Source organism: Haliaeetus leucocephalus, unplaced genomic scaffold (assembly GCF_000737465.1).
Source record: "Haliaeetus leucocephalus isolate CR32 unplaced genomic scaffold, Haliaeetus_leucocephalus-4.0 Scaffold763, whole genome shotgun sequence".
NCBI classification, from domain to species: Eukaryota; Metazoa; Chordata; class Aves; order Accipitriformes; family Accipitridae; genus Haliaeetus; species Haliaeetus leucocephalus.
This window is the reverse complement of record NW_010973199.1, coordinates 1050210-1063802: the sequence shown is the minus strand read 5'-3', so window position 1 is coordinate 1063802 and position 13593 is coordinate 1050210. Positions and strand designations below refer to the sequence as shown.

General features: G+C 37.4%; 1 protein-coding gene across 1 annotated transcript in view; it reads left to right on the top strand.

Annotated features, from left to right (window-relative positions):
* IL17REL (interleukin 17 receptor E-like) overlaps nucleotides 1-13593 on the top strand; it is a 46859-nt gene that overhangs the window by 14226 nt on the left and 19040 nt on the right. The window contains exons 2-5 of the mRNA XM_010581270.1: nucleotides 4798-4825; nucleotides 10569-10718; nucleotides 11511-11620; nucleotides 13084-13198. Of these exons, the coding sequence (XP_010579572.1) occupies nucleotides 4798-4825; nucleotides 10569-10718; nucleotides 11511-11620; nucleotides 13084-13198 (403 nt within the window). The remainder of the gene's footprint in view (nucleotides 1-4797; nucleotides 4826-10568; nucleotides 10719-11510; nucleotides 11621-13083; nucleotides 13199-13593) is intronic.

Genomic DNA, 13593 nt, shown 5'->3' with positions numbered 1-13593 from the left:
ACTTGGCTTTCATAGTCTCGCAAAAAGCTGAGAAAAAGTATATTACTGGTTGTAGGTAAATGGAAATTAAATTCCAGGGTGGAAAGCATCTATTTAAGTGAAAAGATAATGGGCACAATCAAAAGTCAATACAAGCTAACCATTATTGTGTTTACGTTAGAAATCAAAAGATTTGGTGCTGGCAGAGAACAGGGCTTCTGGATTAGTCTTGGACATCGGAGCAGTGCACATGAAAGGCTGACTGATTTTAAAATGAATCTTCACCAGTTTTTGAAAGGGATTAGATGATGTGGTACCTATGGTTATCACGGGACTAGACCCCGTGATCTGGGAGATCTTTTCTAATTGTGTGCAGAATAAGATGGATTTGTGCCTCGACTGGGAATCAAAAATAACATGATTAAATTCATCATATTTATCTGCCTTTTGGCTACAATTTGAGCACTTTCCCTGTGTGGTAAGAATATGTACAGTCCCATGCTTAATTTTAATGGTGGTCAAAGAACAAAAATTGCTGGAATAGAGGGAAACATCAGAATATGGTCTTGTTCCTTTTTCTCTGCCCTCTCTGAAAGTTGAACCTAAAGTAGGAATGTGGGTAATAGCACTGCCACTGGGGATCTCTCAAAAGGGGGAAAAACTGTTCACTTTACATTCACTGACTTTAATGTAAGCACCTTAATGAATGAATGTTAAGTGTCTGACAACCTGGCCCCAATTAAAGAATACATTTTAAGGCATTTTCAGGCATATTACTTATGGAGTTGTGGAAGAGCTGCCACCAATTCTTCTATGAACAAGATGCAACAGAGCTAACAGGTAGACTGTGAAACCAAATTTGCCTCAGACTCTTTCCTGCATGACAGAACATTCAGGGAAGAATTTCCACAAATCTGTGCTTGATTCAGTGCCTGGAGATACGAGAGGAAATGGGAAGCAGATCTAATCTTTGTTTCTTTTCCTTGGCAATTTTAGTTCATGAAAATACTCTCTGTGCCCCGAAATGCAAGTCTTCCTCTGCTGATCTCACTTTCTTCTCTCTACAGTCTTTAAACAAAACAATGTGATATTACCATTGGCTTAGATTGAGAAGTTGCTGTGCTAGCTAAAAAGTTGGCACCACACCTTCTATTCAGAATGCTGCACGTTGGTGGTGTCTGTTCAGATAACCTCTAGCTACAGTTGAGTAATACCACAAACGGGGAAAACCCTAGGGAAATAGGAAAATCCCTAACTGTTTGTGCATTGTGTAAGTATATTTTGCTTAGGCTCTTTGCCCAAGCAGATATGAATCAAAGATGCTCTCTGTATAGGAGTAAAATGTACTATCATGTTCAGGATCTTATTTTTGCATAAAAGACACCCATGGCATTTGTGAAAGGGGAAGAAAATTTCCATTCTGGTTTTAGTGTGGTATGTTTTTCCATTGCATTCATCACTGAAAATTCCTGAAAACAAAAGATATAGAAAGTGGGAGAGGAACTTGATTAATTTATTTGAGTTCTTTGAGACAAACAGTCTGTTTTGACTATTTTGCAAAATGATTATAAAAGAAAATACACCCCCCCCCCCTTGGTATTGTAAAATAAAAAGATACACTAAAAATAAGGAATTGAGCTACGACCAAATGCTCGCTGTAACTGGCAAGTGTTTATGCAAATGTTTGATTATGTAAACCTTCCCAACAAATCCTCCCTCAGAAAAAACAAGTGCCCAAGAATGACAAAACATCTTCCTACCAGAACAAAAATCACTGCTAGATATGTTTCTTTTTTCCCAAGGAGAAGATGAGAAAATAAATGCAAGACGGTACTGGAAAGTGCTCAGATGGTAGGATTCACCTGAGCAATAGTGAAAAACAATAATTAATTAGGACAGACTAGAAGGTATAGGAGGATTTCTGCATCATCCCACAGTCCCACAGAAGAAACCCACAGGGTGGGGTTTTTTTCATGTTTGTAACTTAAGATCATTTATTTACATACAGTTTGCTTTTTTCCAGTGTCATAACAGGGGCTCCAGAGCACTGGCCTTCTTTAAGTAAAAGGCTGAATCCTCTGCGTTTTGTGAGAATTTTGTCATTTACTTCAATGTAATTTTTGCAGCATGATTGCAACCAGAGAGAATGGTTAGAGAAGTTAGTTTAAAGATGACGGTCTAAGAAATTTTGACTGACAATTGGGAACTTCTCAAGCCGCCTAACCAAAATATTTTCAATAGTCTGGCTGCAAAATGAGAAGTTAAAAATACAGAAGTAATTTGCTAAATTATCAACCTCATGAGAGATTAATTTCTTCCAGTAAGCAGTGGCTCAGCAATCACTTGATCCAACAGTTAGGTTTGCTTACCAAGAAAGCTAGCTCCCTAACTCACTCGCTCAATTTTTTTGCAGTAATTTTGTATATTTGTCTGTCCCACTCCCTAAGGACATGGAGAACCTCAAGTAAAGAGACTGAACTCAAATTGTCCTTCTGCATATTCCTGCAGGGTTTGATTAGAAATAATTCAAAACCAGGGCTTTGAAACAGCAGTTAAAATTCCAGTAGTTTTATATGAGCTGGCATGTTCCACTTCTATTGGTTTAGTGTTGCACTGAATTATTCAGAAAGCTATAGTCTTCTTTCTATTGATGAATGTGCATTGGGAGAATCAGCAAACTACCAATGAAGCTTTTTTTTGGGGGGGAGCAGAAATAATTAATAAATGACAAATATTTCTATGAACATGTTACAGCAGAAATGAGGCCTCATCAGTTACATTTTTCAGTCCTTGAGGGGAATTTGAATAATTTATGAAACAATTGAAATAGAAGTACCTCAGTTTTAGAACAGTTATGTAAAGATTTCCTTTACAGAATCATAGCATAGTTTGGGTTGGAAGGGACCTTTAAAGGTCGTCTAGTCCCCCCTCCCCTGCAGTGGCCAGGGACATCTTCAACTAGATCAGGTTGCTCAGAGCCCCATCCAACCTGGCCTTGAATGTTTCCAGGGATGGGGCATCTACCGCCTCTCTGGGCAACCTGTTCCCATGTTTCACCACCCTCATTGTAAAAAATGCCTTCCTTATGTCCAGTCTAAACGTACCCTCTTTTAGTTTAAAACCATTACTTGTCCTATCGCAACAGGCCCTACTTCTTTGAGTGTTGATGTAGTATTGTGTAGAAACAGCCGAAGTAGTATCTTTAACAATGTCAAAAGTAATTTTTGTAGTCTTCAGTCTATGAAAGTATATGAACATCTCTGTCTTATTATAAAAAGTGGTTTAAAATACCACCTTTTGTGCATCTGCACTTTTATGAGTCATAGTAACAAACGGCCAATTGTAAAAGATGACAGCTTAGCTCCAGAAGTGATTATTAAAAATAAAAGTGCGAAAAGGATAAAGGAATGAGAACTAATACAGTTTGGATACTGGTCACTGGTTTTCTAAAGGCCTTCTTTAAAAACAAGCTTATCTAACTACAAACTTAAAAGCAGCAATGAAGGACAGAAAACACACTTCTCGGGTACTCTAGGCAGCTGCCACAGGGTAGCTAACATGCTGTCATTTCTCACCTGCAGCAATAATGATTTTGCTCTACAGCTATGTTTATGAGGAGGACAGAATTACCTGTGGACAAAAGCCTCATGGAAGACCAAGCAATAGTTATTTTATGATGTGCTAATGCTTACCCAGGCTGCAGTCTCTGTGTTTGTCTACAACTGGAGAACTTCCAAACGTCCACTGAGAGAATTTGCTGGCTCTAAAACTCATAGATTGTTGGCTTATTGACAAGATCCTAAAATGTTTTAAGAAGACTGAAAGCTGCCAGTCTGTTTGAGAGCAGAGGAGACAAGGTGGTGCCTGCTTCTTTTGTGGATGTGACAAAAGCATCTCTGTGAATGAGACACTGATTTTAAAGGAAAGCAAAGGAGAACATATATGCTGTATACAAAGGAATATTGGTATAAGTGCTATGTCAGAAACTTGAATGCCAGAACAGCATAAAACGGTATTTGCTGGCTAAGTAATGGTCTTTCTTTAGAATGTCATGCATAGTCGTCAAAGTAAGATTTGTTATTTTTATACTCTACAGAATTTTAGTGTGTGGTTAAGTGTTTATTTTACTGGGAAAATAGATATAGTCTGTCTGAAAGATAGCTGGAGACTTGTTAAAATCTCAGTGTCAGGTTCACTATGCCTCTTACAAAAACACTTTCCCATTTGAACATGGTAAGTACTGTGCCTGAGTAACTTCATCTTCAGGATTCTGAGCCAGATAGTTCTCAGAAATAAAAAGGCAAGTCTTATTTCTAAACTTCATTTGTGATTATTGTGATATTTCCTTCCATTGGCCTAATGTGATCTTCTAAAAATTATATAATATTCAGTAGTGTTTTAGATGTCTTCCACTAAAAAATCACTTGGGTTTTTTGCCCTGGTATGAAGCAGTCCATTGTAAAGTTTGACAAAACAATAAATAAGCTATTGGTCAGTGTGAATGGTAGTACCCGATAAAATGATGTCTGTATTTGATGGAACTGTAGTACTTATAGCAATTGCAGCTCAGTAGAAATACATGAAAATAAGGCTAATGCTGGTCTTGTGTCCCCATATGTATCAGGCTGTCATATGCAGTAGTGATGTGCATTTTCACTGTATTTGAAAATCTCTTTTTTTGTCTTGAAAATTATTTCTGTTGTGGACTGTGAATACGTTTACTTGTTTAAGGTATGTTTATATTTGTGTACAATGATAAAGCAATATTTATTTTTATTGTTACCTCAGCTTTTATAATATTTTTGTTTCTGTTTGCAGGGGATTCATTGTAAAAGCAAACCTTCCAGTGAGTATATGTCATTCATATTTTTACTACATTTGTTTTTGAAAAGTAAACATACTTTATTGCAGATAATATATCCACTTTCCTGGTGATACCAGCTCACTGTCATGACAGTATTTACCACCAGTTTGTGGTAATGTACAAAACATTGGAAATTGGTAGGCTCTGATAAGTAATAGGTTAATAATGACTGTGCATTGTTGCTTTATAATTTTCCTTACCATAGATGGTAATTGGGAGAATTGCTTAGTCATTTCACATGTTTTTATTGCTTCTACTTATTATTATTGCCTACAGTAATAACATAGGCTCTTGAATTACCTGAACTCTGAAGCCTCCATCAATCACTTCTCCAGTGCACACAGTCACTTGACAGGGAGGTACGAGGCAGCTGCCTTGCAGGCAGTCCCTTCTGAGAAGACAGTCCTAGCTGGAGGTCCAGCTCTGAGCACTGCTTGTCTCCAGAGTGCCTTTCCTGGATCTGTGTGGCAGAGTCCACAGACAGGCAGCAACTGCAATCCTGAGCCACAAGCATGTGAGATGCTGATGCTATGGTGTGGGCCGTGAGCCGAACATCAGCTGTGATGATTCTTGCTCTGAAAGCACGGTATTTATGGGACACGTGTTGAGGTGGAGAGAAAGAACAAAGCTGTGGAAGGGATGCAGTTGAAAGTCCCATCTGAAAAAGTCTCTAGTCTTCTGCTGATGAGCAGAGCGAACCATCAGTGGCTGGTTCAAGGATTGTGAATGAATCTTTTTAGGATTAAGCAGCTGAGTTCTAGTTATACAAACTACGTGGAAGATAGAAGAAGAAACAGGGGCGTTGCCATTTGCTCTGCCTAGATGAAGCATGCCTTCATGCCCTCAGGCAGCACAGGCTGAGGAAATCAAACCCTTCAACCCTAGTCTCAAAGGGAAGGACACCTGCAATACTGTTGGTTATGAGTTAAAAATCTGTGCCGGGTATTACACAAATGCAGATCTAGATAGTGGAGACTCACTGCAGGTACCATGAGGTGGTGATTCATTCAACCCATTTTAGGACAAGGTGATTTATGTGCTGGGAGGGAGGCGACAGGGCTTCTCCCTCTCTGTTGACTGCCAGAGGTGCTTAGATGATGGACATAAGCTTAAACTAGATGTTTAGCTTTTAACTGGATATAGACATTGGGCACTGAAGAGTTTGTAAACTGAAGATCCTTATCTTTCAAGATTATGTACATGAAGCAGAGCTGGTTGTAGGTTTTCAGTGCTGCCTGAAAATGACTTGTCAGCTATCTTTAATACAAGTAACATGTAGGATGACTCAGCCTTATAGGGGTGATGAAAAACCATTTTTTTTAGTCTTCATCCTAATTCACTTGTGCAACAGTGGGTGTATATTAATTTCCATACTTCCTTTTCTATAGTCATTCTTTTTATTATTTATTATTTGAGGTAAAATTACCTTAAAAGACCTTAACTGTATAATAGAGCACCTTTGCAGTAGTCATTGCTTTTAGCTGCAACAAATAGATGACACTATTTCCTAGAATTTGCAGCTATCAGCTCAGTAGTATTTGGCAACATAGCTTTGACTCTGCCTTCTCCCTCCTGCTCTTCTAGACTTTAGTAGTACATAAGGGCTACTGTAGTATTTGAAATGCACTGTAATATATCCAGACATTGTTATCAATATATCAATGATTTAAAAAAAGCCTTACATTCTCAGAAAGTGTATTTGGCACGGTATATCACCACGTTGTCCCACGTCCTTGAAAGTTTGAAATATTTTCTGAACATACAACTGTGAAACTGGTCTAATTTACTGTGCATTGCAATCTATTGTGAAAGAGAGGCTGCCAGTCTGAAATTTAATCAATTTCATAATTGGTGTAAGTACTTTTAAGTAGCGAATTTTGGTATATATTAACTGAAGTGCACCATGTGGTTATCTTAGGAGAGCATATCTAGTTTGTTTATGAATTTTGTTGAATCATCCTAATGCACAGATGCAGCAGATACTGTGGTAAATCATATGCAAATAGGTTTGAAATGCTACTGTAATTTATACTCATGGAATGATGCTCCAGTGAAGCAATTTTAGTGTGCTTTAGATACGCTCAAAAATTTAGCACTGTCAGTATACTAGGTATTTGAGATTCTTACAATTCTTGTAGGGAAGAAATACCAGAAAAAAACCCCAAACAGTTAGGATCTTCTGTTAGGTGTTGGCCTGGACCTGTTATTAATGGGTTTTCTCTGCCATTTTTTTTTCTGTTCTCCAATTTCACCTTCTTGCCTGAGGCTTCAAATTATCCATCTAATCATTTCTATTGCGTATTCATTGCTCAGCTCTGGCTTCTATTATCCAAGTGTACATAAGGTATGTTTTGCTGTTGTGACAGTTCTGGGTTGATTGCTGCATCATCAGATAAAAAAATAATCTGCTGTGGTTGAGCTGATGGCAAAAGTACAAGGAAAGTGTCTACATGCTGAATAATAAGCCTTGGCTTCTTTATGCCTGGGCTTATATGTGTCCATAATTAAGGAATCTTTTATTACAGCAACAATCCCTCTCTCATGTAGGGCTAATTACAGTTATAATTCATAAACATAAAATTCAGGCAACATTTACTTATCAGATGGTTTGTGTAGCAAGATGTATCTTTATGTCTTCTGGGGTGTAGATCAAACTACTCGTGAGAAAAGGGAAGAGGTATGTGTTCCAGAGAAAACTAACGGGGGGATTAAAAGATGGTAAGGTAGGAGTTTACTGAAGAATTAGTCAGAAATGAGTCTCATACTGTGATGATTTATTGCATGAAAATTATTTTCTGTCAGCTCTTCCTTGTATCATATATTTATTGTGATCCAAAGCTAATATCCTCATGCATGATATGATCAATTTAAATTATTATTAATGAGCAGCATATTTTGCAATTGTCAAAATGTATCCTAAAATTAATGGAAAAAATCCAAAGTGGAAGAGCAATTTATTTTATCCAGTGTATTACTTATTTGTTCTCATTTTGAAGGTAGAAACTGTGATCAAGGAGGACAGTGTCCCTGCTTACGGACAGACAGTAGTCCCTAAAACTGTGTTTGTACATCTGCCTGATACTGATCCATTGTCAGTAATGCACATAGGTATGACTTAGGATTCTCCTGAGATAGTTCCAAGCTTGTGACATCTGATAATACCATACCTCAAGCAGTAGTAACTAAGGATTGAATTCAATTAAGTCATGACAGTCTCTCCTAAAAATAAGTAGCGTCAAATAATCTGGTCAAATTCATCCAAATTGAATACTTCGTAAAGAACTGTCAGCTTTGACAATGTGTATATATACATATACATTGCTTTTCCCTTAAATCATTTCTACACAGACATGGGAATGGGCAAGATAATAGGCCTGGATCAAGAAAGTTACACCAACAACCAAGGAATTAAGCAGAAACAGTTGGTCCTGGGTACCATTTGGTATCCACAACTGCACGTCATACGATGTAGTCAAGAAAATATATTTTTGAGCAAAGAGAAAGAGCTAAAACTAATCATCACTTATCACATTATTAGGAATAATTATCAGGTAGTTCTGCAATATAATAACCTCCCAAGTAACTGTGGGTGGATTGATTGGGTGTTGTACAATAACTCTCCATGCATCCTGATGTACCTTCAGGATTATTACACCACCTATTCTTGGAACATGGAATATAGTGTTCACATCTGGCTGTTGTGTACTGTACTTCTTAAGGCTGCCTCATCTCTGTGGAAACATGGTTACAAATTTTTCAAAAGTCAATGTACTCCACTGCTTGTAATGCCTAATTTGTATATTTTGAATGGTCAGTGTTTTTTCTTTGGTTTGCACAAATTGTTTTCTCTCATTGACAGTATTACCTTGGATAATTGAGAGTTGACTCTACTGTCAGTTGAGGTGGAGTGTCCTTGTTTTTTCCATTCTTTTCCACTTGGTTCATATCAGCATATCCTGTTGCCTCCAAGCTTCATGGTACAAAACCAGGATAATGGAGTGGAGATTCAGGTGTGAAGCGTTTGTCTTTTCTGACTTTTGATATGTATTATGCAGGACTTATTTCTCCTGATACCAAGTGTGAGGGCACCTTAAGGCCTGACAGATTCAAGCCAAGGTACCACATTTATGTCAGCCTATCTTCACGTCCTGCATGTATCAGTATCCAATCCTTGACAATGGGCTTCAGCTGCAACTGGACACTGTGAAAATGAGGGTCTCATAATATAGAAAGAGGTCCTATATAGGTTAATACACTTCCAGTCTTTAAATTTAGAGCACTTTCCTTCATTGGAGGGGTAAGTAAGGGTAAGCCTTGTCCTTCCTCCTCCTCCACATCCTACCTTTCCTCTGTGAGAACTGTGGATGTCTTCCATGTGAGTCAGTGGGCATCCATGCTTGACAGCAATGCTTGGCTAGACATTGAGGGATGCATCCTTTCCTGATGATTTAAGAGTGTTACCCTGTATTTTATGGCAGCCACAGTATCGTGGCACTGCTGTTTCATACTATGCTCTTCGCCATACTAATTGAACTCCTTCTAGGACTATGTTAAACAGCATGACTAATAAGAGTCGAATGTTTTTTTGGTCTTCCAGCCTCTCCCCAGGGGGAGGAGAATGTGCAGTAAAATACTTTTACTTGGGTGTCTTTTAACTTTCATGCTATGGACCGAAGTGAGAAGGGTAAGAAATATTTCAAACAAATTGCTATGATGTAGTTACAGCTAAAATGAGGTATGCTGCATTATATACCACAAAGCTAAGGGACAAAACCCAATTCCCTGGTTATTTGTTTTGATAGTTTCTTGGACTCTTAATTTTTGAGACTACAATGTATGTAAGGTAGAGAAGCCCAAGGAATGCATTGGGGATTAAATCCACTGTACCAAAATAAATTCACAAATAACTAACTGATTTCTGTGCAGGACAGTCTGAGAAGCAGAAAGAGATGAAATATGGCTAACTGGGTGAGATTTGCAGCCTTAAGACTGTTTTTTTTCTTTTACATTAGCTTTCAGAAGGTGGCTGCACAAACTGATGTCCTAAGGCTTTGGGATGACTAAATTTCCATAGGAAAATAAGATGAGACATAGTAGCTGTGTTCTGTGCCTACTGTTTACACCTTGAAGAAGGCCTGAATAATATTTATTCTGCTCTTGCTGTTCTGGTCTAAAGCAGAAGGAAATCCTGTAGATGTGAGGGATTTTTCCATGACTAGGAATGCAATGGTGCCCTCTTGTGTGAAAGTGATATTTTAACAGCAGTTGAGATCATCGGCCAGTCCTAAAATTAAAATACTACCTATGAGAGTGCTCACAATATACAGGTAATGGTTTTGAAAAAAAGTTTAAATAAACTATTAGTCTAGCCACTATCTACCAGATCTGATAGTTTAAAAACACTATTAGTCTAGGTATGCTCTGCTAGCCTTAACTGTTAGAAGTGTGATTCCTTCCTCTTGTGGGTTAACACTTCCCTAAGCCAGGAAATTTATTATCAAACCCCATCTGTAATGTCATTCTTTCCAATCCCCCTGCATTGCTAGTGAAGCCAACTATCTATGTGGGCCGTGTGAAAGTCTTAGCTAAAGTACTGGCTTTGCTGAAGTCAGTGGTGATTTCCCTGCTGATTTCAGTAGAGCTGGAGCTTCACCTTTGGTGCTTTCTCTCCCCCAGATATCCTGTGCACAATGAGATTTCTCTGTCTTTGTGTTTTCATTTTTAGGTGGCATTTTAAACAGCTTCTGCCATGATGCTCCTGCATCTTTTTCTTCTATGGTACTGAAAAGCATGAAGATCTCAACAGTGATGAAATGTGTCCAAGGAAGTGCATGCTCTCTACATTTAAACATTAAAGGAACTCTGAGTCTGGATGGTAGGAAGCAGAATTGCTACTGAATCATTTGTTTACTTTTTATTTATAGCTGTTCGGCCAAATTTTGTTCTGTATTGCAATATTCATGTCCAAGCTGTTTTCATGTAATTATATCAGAAAGATATTTTTTGTGAAACCATTTTACTACAAACCAAGATAAAACCATGGCCCTTCTTGAGGGGATGAGAACTGAGATAATGAATTTGAGACAACTGAATTTTTACTTCCAACGTAATACACTTAACTGGGGCTCTACCAGTGCCTGAAGCATACTGCTGCCCTTTTCTTTCTCACCCTGACATGCGTGCATGCACACGCACACACACACATTATTTCTGTCTGCTCTGGTAATTCAGATGTGAATGACTTCCGCAGCAGAAGAAGAAATAGTTTATATGTCTGAAGTTACAATTCTACACTAAAATAAAATGAAAGCATTCAAACTTTTTGGGCATAGTCCATTTTTACTAACACCCTGCCATTCAAGTCCTTAGTGTGTTACCATTTAGATTTTTTCTGATATTCTTCACTCAGAGTTAATAGGTTTATTTTTTTTAAATTTGCATAAGAATTTGCATAATTAAAGCTTTAATTTATAGCAACCTGTATTAAATCCTTCCTCCTACCCCCACATGGGTGTTATATATAATGCCCCTTTTTTAAACAGAGAGAAAATACATGTGCCTTTCACTCAGAAGGAAAGCTTATGATATGGTATATTTTAATTTATTTTTTTGTTTTTCTTAAAGGTGCCTAAATTATATTTTGAAATCTATTCCTAACTCATTTCAGAGAATATCCGTGGGCTGGAAATATGTTCTCTTTCACTGGACACACAGCAATCTCAGTGCACAAATGTGAGATTTGCAAGAAAAAAAAGCAAGATGCTTAATGGAAAAAAGGTAGACTCCCTTTTTGGGTTGTTTTTCATTTAAATGTTTATGAGCCTTTGGAAAAAATATATTTTGTATCTCCCTTATTTTTCTCTCTTATTGACTTTGTGGAAAACTGCGATGAAATGTATGCTTCAGCATTGTCAAATGAAACTCCATAACAAAATGTCCTTTTATAATCTATAAATTCAATTCTCCACCATTTTTGTACTTCTCCCACTTACCTTTTTACAAGAGAAGCTGCCTCTGCAAAGCCTAATTTTTGTATCAATTTTGCTAGCTTTCTTTTTGTGCCCACCAAATCGTGGGGAAGCTTTTGTAACTCCAATTGCTAGGAAGCACAATGCCACAGGGATTTTAAGTGGATACATATGATTTATTTAAGTCCAACCATGTCAATGGAATTCACACATGTAGAAGACAGCCAAGTGCCTAAGCACTTGTGCACATCTGTCCTAAAGTCATGGTAATAATTGCAACAACAGAGTACATTTTTTTTACTAAACTGAACCCAGAAGTATCTATTAAAATTTACAACTGGGAAAAAAAAAACAACCAAAAACCAAACCATCCTTGACCAACTGTTTAAAAGACATGAATGTTTGCTTTCAATTACTGGTGGGTAACTGTTATTAATCCCATACAAAATGTGTTACTTTGTGTGTTTTGTAAATGTTATATTGATTGCACATGTGAAACAAAGTTTTCTCCCAAACTGCAATTGCAGTTTATGCTCTGTATTACTTGATGATCAAACATCCCTATAGGCAATGCAGAGCCAGCAATTGAACAATTGGTAGCTTTTAGAGTAAGGTAAGTTTATAGGCAAGACTCAACAAACATATTTAATGAAATTTTCTTAGTTTCAGTTCAGTGACTAGAATGGTGACATAAGATGTCTTTTACCTTCCAAATGCCTTGTACCAAATAGGAGTATATCCAACATGAAAACCTATATGGAATTTTTAATAGTTACTGCTATCAGTGAGGGAATGACCTGCTATAACTGGACCTCAACTTTTGTCTCCTAAATTACTTTCTCTCTCACAAACTGTTGCTGGAATGAACAAATTTGCTGAAGTTACCATTAAATGTTTAAACAGACTTTTTTTTTCCTATTCGGCAAGTGTTTTTGCTTGTAAAATGCCTACAAACTGTAACTTTTCGTAGTATGAACTTTCAAAGTTCAATAAGCATTGGGTACCTGTATTTCTATGCTTTTAGGATTATGTGATAGCTTGTAGATACTTGGATTTCTGGAACTGAAGAAGATAGCAACATCCTGGATTAGAAGTAATGATACTCTGCTTCTTTTACATTCTTAATGCTACAATATCTGAGACTGCTTAATGCTCCTTGTAAATATAAATAAATTTAAATAAAGAATGTTGCTTGCTTAACTCTGATAATCAGTGGTTTTCATGTATTCTGGAAGTCACACACAAACTTGATTTTATAAATGTTTTAAACAGGTACAGGTACAATTCAATTGCATTGAAGTCAATGTAGCACAACACATCTATGTGACCATGAAAACAGTACCAAATTACTGTGAAGTCAAGCTGAGTCAGGAATACTATGTTGAAGGTAGGAAAACATCTTAGACCAGAAGTTTTTCAAGAAACATCTTTTCAAAGAAAAAAACCAAACCAAACCAAAAAGTCCCAAATGCAAAGCCAAATCACGTTCTGGGATGGTAGATCATTTACGCCAGGACCAGTCTTATTCTACATTTCGATGATTTATTTTGTGCATATAAATATCTGACTCACTATAAAAAACAGAGACCAGAGTTTGTATCTAACAGTACATGGAAAACTGAACTACATTATGCATTTGTCCTAACTGGCCTTCTTGTGATTGGCATGTGCTATTTCTCTGCCTGCAGGTTCAGTCCTGTGTATTCTCTTGGCATAAGATGGAGCCTCTGCTTCTCTTTGTAGTTAGGCCACAGGTGGTTTCAGAGACTGAGGAAAGCTTAA